Source organism: Neomonachus schauinslandi, chromosome 15, assembly GCF_002201575.2.
Source record: "Neomonachus schauinslandi chromosome 15, ASM220157v2, whole genome shotgun sequence".
NCBI lineage: Eukaryota > Metazoa > Chordata > Mammalia > Carnivora > Phocidae > Neomonachus > Neomonachus schauinslandi.
The window spans coordinates 34,906,940-34,917,098 of NC_058417.1; the positions used below are offsets into that span (position 1 = coordinate 34,906,940).

A 10,159-nucleotide genomic window follows, 5' to 3' on the forward strand; every position below is an offset into this window, starting at 1 on the left:
TTTATCCCAAGTATGCAAGGCTGGTTGAACATTTGAAAATCAATTAATGTAATCCATAATATCAATGAGCTAAAGAATAAAAATCACATAATCAATAGATGCAGAAAAAACATTTGACAAAATCCAACCCATTCGTGATAAATACTCTCAGCAAACTAGAAATAGAAGGAAACTTCTTCCCTTAGCAATTATAGAAAAGTTAAAGGAAAAAAAAGAACTTAAACCAGTATGAGTGATATATATATATATATAATATATATACAGTTGTATCAGTGATACATATAAATTCATATAGGTAGATATCATATATATATCAATGTGGCCAATAACTTCAGGTTCATGTGCATGGAAAAATTACCAAAATTGACCTTATACTAGGTCACAAAGAAAGTCTTGGAAAATGTCAAAGAATGGAAATCACACAGAGTATGATCTCAGACAACCATGGAATTGGGCTAGAACTCAGTAACAAAAGGATAACTTGAAAATCTCCAAATGTTTCAACATTAAGCAATACACTTCTAAATAACCTGTTACTCAAAGAAGGAATTATGCTTGATATCAGAAAATATTTTAAATAAATTATAATGAAGTATATTAAAACTTCGGGATCTAACTAAAACAGTTCTTAGAGGGAAATTTATGGACATACATACATACATTAGAAAAGAAGAAAGTCTGAAAAGTCATTTAAAATAACAAAATAGACGCCGGGCCTACCGGGGGAACATGAGGGACGCCACGAATTCCGTTTGGAGGCATCTTTGAGCTCGCCGAGTAGACACCATGAGCAAAGCTCACCCTCCTGAGTTGAAAAAATTTATGGACAAGAAATTATCATTGAAATTAAATGGTGGCAGACATGTCCAAGGAATGTTGTGGGGGTTCGATCCGTTTGTGAATCTTGTGATAGATGAATGTGTGGAGATGGCAACTAGTAAGCAACAGAACAATATGGGAATGGTGGTAACACGAGGAAATAGTATCATCATGTTAGAAGCCTTGGAGCGAGTATAAACAATGGGTGTGTTCATCAGAAGAAATCAACTGCTTCCACATGTCCCTTCCATAGTACCTGTTTTACTATAATATAAAAATCAGGCCATGTGCATTTTCATATTGAACTTTTTTGTTAAATAAACTTTTATAATAGTCAAAAAATAAATAAATAAAATAAAATAACAAAATAAACCCCCTAACAAAACAAACCTAATAAAATAGAAGGGAGAAATAATAAAGACCAAGAATGATCATGAAAGAAATAAAGGGCACCAATTACCAACATTAAGAGTAAGAGGTCATCACTATAAATCTTACAGACAATTAAAATATTATGAGGATATTTTAATCACTCTATGCCAATAAGCTTGAAAATTTTGATGAAATGGGTAAATTCATTGAAAAACATGACTTACCAATCTTACAGAAGACAACATAAAGAATAGTCCTGTATCTATTAGAAATATTGGTCAGTAATTAAACATTTTCCTACAATGAAAATTGTAAGTCTAGATGGCTTCACTGGTGAATTTTTCCAAACATTAAAGAAAGAAATTACACCAGTTTTACACAAACTCTTACAGGGGAGAGAAGAGAGAGGGAGAGAGAGAGAGAGAACTTCCTAACTTTTTGGATGAGGGTGACATAATATTGATATTAAAACCCAACTAGGACATTACCAAAAGAATAACTACAGAATAATATCTGTTAAAACATGGATATAAATTCTAAACAAAATAATAGCAATCATATCCAGTGTTATATAAAGATGATAATACATCATGACAAATTTGAGTTCATTACAGGAATGTGAGGTTGCCTCTACATTTGATAGCCAATTATGTAATTTACTACATTAAAAGTATAAAGGAATAAAGTCATATTTCAATAGATATAAAAAAACATTCAATAAAAATTCAACATTTATTCATGATAAAAATTTCATAGCAAGCTAGGAATAAAAGGGAATTTTCTTAATCTGATCATATCAAACAAAAAAAGCTATAACAAATATCACACTTAATGGTAAGGTATTAGAAGCTATCTTTTTTTTTTTTTTAAGATTTTATTTATTTATTTTGAGAGAGAGAGAATGAGAGAGAACACATGAGAGGGGATAGGGTCAGAGGGCAAAGCAGACTCCCTGCCGAGCAGGGAGCCCGATGCGGGACTCGATCCAGGGACTCCAGGATCATGACCTGAGCCGAAGGCAGTCGCTTAACCAACTGAGCCACCCAGGTGCCCCTAGAAGCTATCTTTTTGAGACTGGAACAAATGAGGATGTCTACCACCACCACTTCTACTTAATTTTATGGGAAGTCCTAGCCATTGCAACAAGGCAAGAAAAAGAAATAAGATGTAAGATTTGAAAAGGAAAAAAAAGAAACCTGTAGTCATTTGTTGATGGCATGATTATGTATGCTGAGAATCTTAAAAAATCTATAGGTATGCTAGAAGAATAAACTTAGCAAGGTTATTGGAAGCAAGAGCAATACACAAAAACCAGTTAGATTTTTATAAGTTGACAATAAGCAATTAGAAAATGAAAAAAGATTTCATTGACAATAGCATTCTTTAGATTAAAAAAACCCTAAATATTTAGGAATAAAATCTGACAAAATATGTTTATAATTCTACAGAGTATTATGGAGAGAAAAAGAGACTATTTATTTATTTATTTATTTATTTATTTATTATTTTACGTAGGCTTCACACCCAGTGTGGAGCCCAACATGGGGCTTGAACTCACAACCCTGAGATTGAGACCTGAGCTGAGATCAAGAGTTGGATGCTTAATCGACTGAGCCACCCAGGCACCCCAGAAAAGAGACTTTTTTAAAAAAAGAAATAGGGATATACTATGTTCATAAATTGGTAGTGTCAATATTGTAAAGTGGTCAGTTCTTCTCCCAACTGTCCAACAGATTCAATTCAACCTTAATAAAACCTAATACACTGCTGGTAACAATTAAAAATGGTGAGACCTCTTTGGAAAACGGTTGGTTAGAAACCGTTGGTCAGTTTCTATGAAGGATAAATATAATGTTACTATGTGATCCAGCAATTCCAATCCTAGGTATATGCCCAAGAGAAATTAAAACATGTCCACACAGAGACGCCTGGGTAGCTCAGATGGTTAAGCATCTGCCTTCAGCTCAGGTCATGATCCCAGGGTCCTGGGATCGAGTCCCGCATCAGGCTCCTTGCTCAGCGGGGATCCTGCTTCTCCCTCTGCCTGCTCAGCCTGCCACTCTCCCTGCTTGTGCTCTCTCTTTCTCTGACAAATAAGTAAATAAATAAAATCTTAAAAATAAAACTATGTCCACACAAAAACTTGCACATGAATGTTCATAGTGGCATTATTCATAAAAGCTCAAATATGGAAACAGCCCAAATGACCATCAACTAATGAATAGATAAATAAAATGTGGTACATCTGTACAATGAAATATTATTTGGCCATTAAAAAAGAATGAAATACTGACACATGTTACAAAATGGATGAACTTTGTAAACATTACACTAAGTGAAAGAAGCAAGTTATGAAAGATCACATATTTTATGATCCCATTTATGTGAAATGGCCATAATAGGCAAGTCTATAAAGACAGAAAATAGAATTAATGATTGCCTAGGGTTGGAGTGGGGAGGAGTGACTGCTAATGGGCTTGGGGTTTTTCTTGAAGGGTGATGAAATTGTTCTAAAATTTATATGTATCTGACAAAGATCTTGTATCTAGAATATATTAAAATTATCCTATAAAATGAGAGAAAAAGATAGACAATTTGATTGTTTTAAATGGGAAAAGACAACATACTTTTCATAAAAGAAGGTATACAAATAGCTAATATATACATGTAAAGGCATTCAACAGAGTTATCAGAGAAACGCAAATTAATACCACAGTGAAATACCACTACACATTCACCAGAATGACTAAAATTTAAAAGACTGATAATACTAAGTGTTGGCAAAGATGTGGTCACTGAATTCTCACATTGCTGGGAGAAGTGTAAATTTGTCCAATCACTTTACAAAAACCCTGGCAATAACTACTAAAGTTGAGCATATGCATTCATTATAATTCAACAGTTCCACTCTCAAGTACATATCCAATAGAAGTGCACATATACATGCAGCAAAAGGGCATTGCAGGCTTGATTTTAGCCACATTACTCCTAATGGTAAAAAACTAGAAAGAATCCAAGTAGCCATCGGTAATGGAATGGGTAGATAAATAGTGGTATATTCATTCAATGGAATATTATACAGCCACGCCAAAGAACAATCTACTGCTACACGAAAAAACATGGACAAATCTCACAAACATAACACTGAGTCACTGAAGTCAGTCACAAACAAAAGAATATACTATGTGTTTCCATTTACGTAATGTTTAAAAATAAACAAAGTTATTCCATAGTGCTAGAAGTTAGTTATCTTGGGGAGGGCAATAATTGGATGGTGTATGAGGGAGACTTATAAGGTGCTGGTAAAATTCCACTTTGTAAAAGCTCATGAAGTATGCTCTTAAGATTTGTGCACTTTATTTATTTATTTATTTATTTATTTATTTATTTATTTATGAGAGAGAGAGAGAGAGTGTGTTTGTGTGCTTCAGTAAGAACTTTGGGGGAACAGAATTCAGTCCACAACGGGGACAAATCAAAAAGACACAGATGCCAGCTTGAAGAGGTTCTCACTGGCAGAATCTGGACAATTTGAACATATTAATACTGATATGAAATGAAGGAATAAATGAAGAAAAGATGAGGCTTTCCATTGAGTAGAATAACAGAAGGGATGGTGGGACTAGATAGTCACCATTTGGCAACTATCATAATAACAATATTTCAGCCAAGAGAGAGCAATGGTTACTAAAAGTAATGTCCAAGTTGGATGACGAATGAGAGTTTGCATAGTACTTTACAAAGCACCTCCCCGTGAGAAAATTTATTAATTAAAATAGGAGAAGAGATAATCTTACAATAGATAAACCTGGCAGACAACATCTTAAACCATCAAAGTGAGCATCATCAGTAACGGGAGAAGGTGAAATCATGCATCACCCAAAAAGGTGCAGTGAGACCCCAGCACCCCTTCTGTGATGCTCTTGCCCCAGATGCACATCTTGAATCTAAATCGTGATACTGGATTCGATCTTTTGGCTACCAATGACATTATTGGGGAAAATGGTGAAATATGAATAAATTACAACAATGCATCTCTAATTTCTGTGGTTGCCTCGTGGTTATTTAGGAGAACGTCACTGTTTGCAGGATTTTTACTATTCGGGGGTGATGGGACATCATGTTGAAAATTTGTTCTCAGATGCTTTAGGGGGAAAAAAATGTCTTTGTGCTATTCTTAGAACTTCTCTGTAAATTTGAAATTATTTCCAAACACGAAGAAAAAAAATAGTGACAAAAAAAGCTTATAACAATTATGTGTATGGAAAAAGTATGTGCGTGTATATATGCTAGGAGCCAAGGGGTGGGATGTTTTCAACGTCTACGGTGTCTGCCTTCCCTTGCATTCATTCCTTCTTCCTCCAGAAACAGCGTCCAGATTTTATTTGGGGGAGCTGCCCCTCCCCCACACTCGGTCCATGTGTTGCTGGTGTGGGCACGTGCCCAGGTCAGCCAGCATATCTCATCTGCCTGGCCACCGTCATTGGTTTAGGGCTCAAGTCAGCCCAATATAGGTCAACACTGGGATTTTTTTCTGAAACTATTGTGAAAGAGGCCGTTTTTCTCCTGGGGGGTTGCTTAACTTTTGGAAAATAAACCTGGGACTGCTTGAGACCCCTACATGGAGCCGGACTGTTTCAGGGCACAGAAAGCCATTTTAGAGGAAAGGAAAAAGAAGAGATAGAGAAACCAAGTCCTCTTGATTTCATTTTAGCCTACAGACCCAGCTGTACTTGGACTTCTGGGTTCAGTAAGCCAAATAGCTTTAATTTTCTGCTTAAGCCACTTTGAGTTAGGCTCTTGGCACTTACCACTAAAATAATCATGACTAATGTTAGCAGTTCCTAATTCAGCTGGGCTAGAGTTCAGGGGGAGGAAGGGAGAGAGCTGGAGCTGCTAGCCAGACAAGACAGGGCCTCTGGGCATCAGGATTCAGTGGGAGTGTGGGGCCTTCAGGCGCACTTGAAGGTACGTTTGGAGAAGTGGTGAGCAGGTGGTAGGGAGACAATTGCCAAACAGAAGTCCTTCAGTGACTCTAGGCAAAGCTTCGGGGCTTAAGACTTTATCCCCAATCAACTCCACCTCATAAGAGCTTGCTGCCCAGCCCACAGCCCAGTGGCCACACCCTTGGCACAGTCCCGACCAGAGCCACTTGCAGACTTGGCCCTGCTCCCCACTTCCAACCCCATGGTGACTTTGCTTTGCATTTCTTCACAGAGCCTCCACTTACAAAGCACCTTGTCTCTGGTTTGTGCAATTGAGCATTGGGACAACCCTATGAGGATGGCAGGGCAGATGATTTCCGTTTTACAGGTATGGAAAGTAAGGCTCAGAGAGCTAAAGCAACCTGCCCAAAGTCACACAGCTGTTCAGTGGCAGAGCCAGGACTAGGGGACAGGGCTCCTCTCTCCAAGTCCAAAGCTCTTTCTAGAGCTCTCTGAACTTTGGAATTTCTGAGCTGGGGCTGAGGGATGGCACCTCTACCCTGGTATGGGAGGTGTGTTGGAAGACAGAAACGTTCCCATTAGATTTTGGGACTGCCCTTGAGTGATTGGGGAGGGGGTCAGGCTTTCAGGGGCACATGAACTTTCAGGAGAGGGGAGTCAAGTGGGAACACTGTCAGGGGTCAGGATGCTGACTGGGGCAGGGTAGGGGAGCTTCACAGAATACTCGGTGTATAGCCCCATGCCATGAACTGGGCAGGGCCCTGAGGAGTCCGGAATTGAGAAAGAATTAGGTTGGACCCCACACGGAAGAAGCCTGCTGTTTGGTGGAAGAGACACGTACATGTGACATATGCTTACTTATGCCAGATACTGTTCTAAGTGCTTTAACTTCTCACAGCAACCCCATCAGAAAGATCTATCATTATCTCCATTTCAGAGATGAGGAAACTGAGTCACACCGCTGTTAAAGGAGGGGCTAGTGTTGGGACTGGAAGTCTGAGCCCAAGCTCTCAAGAGCTCCACTATTCTACCAGATTCACTGAGCATCTACTACACGCCAGGCCCTGTGCTACCGCGGAGCCAGGATGAACAGGACAGAGAGCCCCAGTCCTCCCAGAGCTGCTCCGCGGGGAGGGTGGGATGGGGGAGGGCAATCCGCCAGGCAGGGCCTGGGCTCTCTAGGGGGAGTGTGGGTCCTGCGGAAGCCCGATGCGGGCAGGGCGCCGCAGAGCCGGCTTCCTACAGAGATGGTAGCCAGGGTGAGTCTCTGAAGGATGAGGAGTCCAGGAGGTGGCGAGGAGAATGCTCCAGGAGGCAGGACGGCCTCAAATCACCCCTGAAGCCCTGGAGGGTGGGCAAGGTTACGGGGCTTCAGTGGTTCGGGGCTCCTGGACCTCACCCCGAGGGCCCGGGAGCCCTGTGTGCAGCCAGGCCAAGGGCGCGTTGCCTGAGAGCCGGCCTGGGGGGCGGTGGGTGCCGGTTTCCAAAATGCAGGCCGGACACTGGGGGCCTGGGGACAGGCAGGATGGGCCCCGGATTCTAGAGACACTGAAGAAAACGAGTCTACAGAAGTGACTGGGCAGTGACTGGCCAGAGCGGGGTGACGGTGGTGGAACCCTGTGTGTGTGTGTGTGTGTGTGTGTGTGTGTGTGTGTGTGTGTGATGAGCCAAGGGAGCCATCTAGGCACAAGATTCAAACCAAGGAAAGCTGGGCCCAGTGGGGCCATGGGGAGCTCACTGGGAGGGGCCATCCCCCCAGGGGTGCAAGGGGTCCACGGGAGGCCATTCCCCAGGCCTCAGGCCCTTGGGGACCCAGGAAGGGAGGGCAGGGAGGTGAGGGGGATCCAGGTGGGCTGGATGCAGGCGGGGGTGGGGGGTTGAGGGCCAAGCGGGGGATCCAGGCAGGGATGGGGTGGGGAATCCAGCTGGGCAGGATGCAGGCAGAGGGAATCTGGCGGGGGACGCAAGCAGGAGGGACCCAGGCGGGCGGGAGCGGGCAGGAGGGATGGGGCGGGGAAGGGGAGCAGCGCCCAGGGGCCCACACGTTGGGAGCGGGGAGCTGGAGGCGTGGGAGCTGGAGAGGCAGGGCCCTGGGGAAACGAGGGCTAGGGCCCTGCCCAGGCGAGGGGGGCCACTGGCGGGGGGCGGGGCAGAGCGGGGAGGAAAAAGCAGACACGCGCCCAGACCACCCAGGTCTTTTGGAGAAGGGCTTGGACAGGAGCGAGAGAGGAATAGGAGGCTGTTGCGAGGAGGATTCGCAGAGGTGGCGGGCCAGGGCCAAGGAGAGCGCAGCGCGGATCCGAGCCCAGGGATCCAGATTTTAGAGGGAGAAGAACCCCGAGCTCAAGAGATGTCGGCCTGGGGGCGGGGTGTTAAAAGCCCGCTCTTGGCCGTCAGACCTCAGTTTGAGACCGATGTTGCCACTCCCCAGCAATGCAACCCAGGGCAAGTTACCTAACCTCTCTGAACTTCAGTTTCTTTGTCTGGAAAGTGTAGCTAACGATCTGTTTATCTTACAGAGCCGTTGTAAAGGTTGGAGCAACATAAGCAAGGGGCCTGGTACTCAGTAAGTCCCAAGTAAACCATAGCCATGTTTAGTCTGTAGATTAGGTGGTTTTGCAAGAAAGAGCCTTTTGGGGACCATAAAAAGTCATAGCTTCTCGTCCTCACTCCTCCTCCACAAGCTGGGTGGGTTTGCGAGGCAAGCTCCCCAGGGCTTCTGGGTCCTCCTTTGTAAAATGGGAACACTCATACCTCCCACCCTGGACTTGGAGCGGAGCAGATGGGGCATTGTGTGAGCGGGAGTTTGTGACCCACTGGGAGAGACTGGGATGGTCGGTCCAGCTGGCACGCGGGCCTGCACCGGACAAGCTGGGCTGCCAGGTCTTAGGGGCCTCCCTGCATTCGCTTTAGGGATTTCTTTATCGGCCCTGGAATGTGCCGGCAGTCTTAGGCAATAGGGAAGAATGTTTCTCACACTCTTACATCAGCAATCCCCTAATAGGCATTGAACTCACACACCAACCACCACGTTTAAGCAAATTTTAAAAGAACGTGGTGTTTCTAAAATAATAAAAATGCAACTTTGTAAACGTAATATGAAAGATAACTGTTTTGTATCATGAGAGGGATGATACCTTCTGAAAATCTCCACCAGTGTATCTATGCCCTGACAAAAAGAGGCCATAAGGGTTTTCACATCCTGTCAGTTTCTTTTCTTACTCCTTATTTGTACTAAATTAGAAAATCCTAAACCACAATTACAGGTCATTAGAAATGGCAGCACATGTTTGGTGGCTGTCAGATGGTTGTGGATTTGGACCAAACAAGAATCCAGAAATCACAGAGCCATTTCTCCCTGCAGACTGTTTTCCACTCTTCTGGACACTAGGTCAACAGGGACAAAGCTTCTAAAAGTTAGAAGACTGAGTATTTCACCTAGAGAGAGAGAGAGAGTAGCAGACAGAGTTGTAATCTTCTCTTTGGTTGAATTTGACTCTAGAAAGAATTCTTTAAGTTCTGATGTAATATTTGGATGTGGTTTTATATTAATCTTAATTATATGTCATTGATTCCATTCTCCTGCTCAGGAACTAAAATCACCCAGTGTTGAGACAGAATCAAACTCTCATAATGGAGCAGTCACACTGCTGTTTGGTTTTAAGAAATGTGGCTAAGTTGACCCTCAACCATGAACATCATAGTAGTTTGGTGATGTCTCGGCAATACAGAAATGGAACAGAGTGCCATGTGAGCAGGACGCTTAAGATCCTAGAACGGGGGGCACCTGGGTGGCTCAGTTGTTAAGCATCTGCCTTCGGCTCAGGTCATGATCCCAGGGTCCTGGGATGGAGCCCTGCATCGGGCTCCCCGCTATGCGGGAAGCCTGCTTCTCCCTCTCCTGCTCCCCCTGCTTGTGTTCCCTCTCTCGCTGTGTCTCTCTCTGTCAAATAAATAAATAAAATGTAAAAAAAAAAAAAAATCCTAGAACGGGTCTTAAGTGGCATTATCAATGACACGAG

At 43.0% G+C, this 10,159-nt stretch overlaps 1 protein-coding gene across 1 annotated transcript; it reads left to right on the forward strand.

The window, feature by feature from the left end:
* The first annotated feature begins 786 nt into the window (after positions 1–786).
* Positions 787–1,017, forward strand: LOC110593220 (small nuclear ribonucleoprotein G-like). The gene has a single exon (XM_044921757.1). The coding sequence runs from the start codon at positions 787–789 to the stop codon at positions 1,015–1,017; it is 231 nt and encodes a 76-aa protein (XP_044777692.1).
* Positions 1,018–10,159: the final 9,142 nt, after the last annotated feature.

Bases quoted from the DNA above. Each gene is read 5' to 3' on its own strand.
- LOC110593220 (XM_044921757.1), top strand. From the start codon at position 787: ATGAGCAAAGCTCACCCTCCTGAGTTGAAAAAATTTATGGACAAGAAA.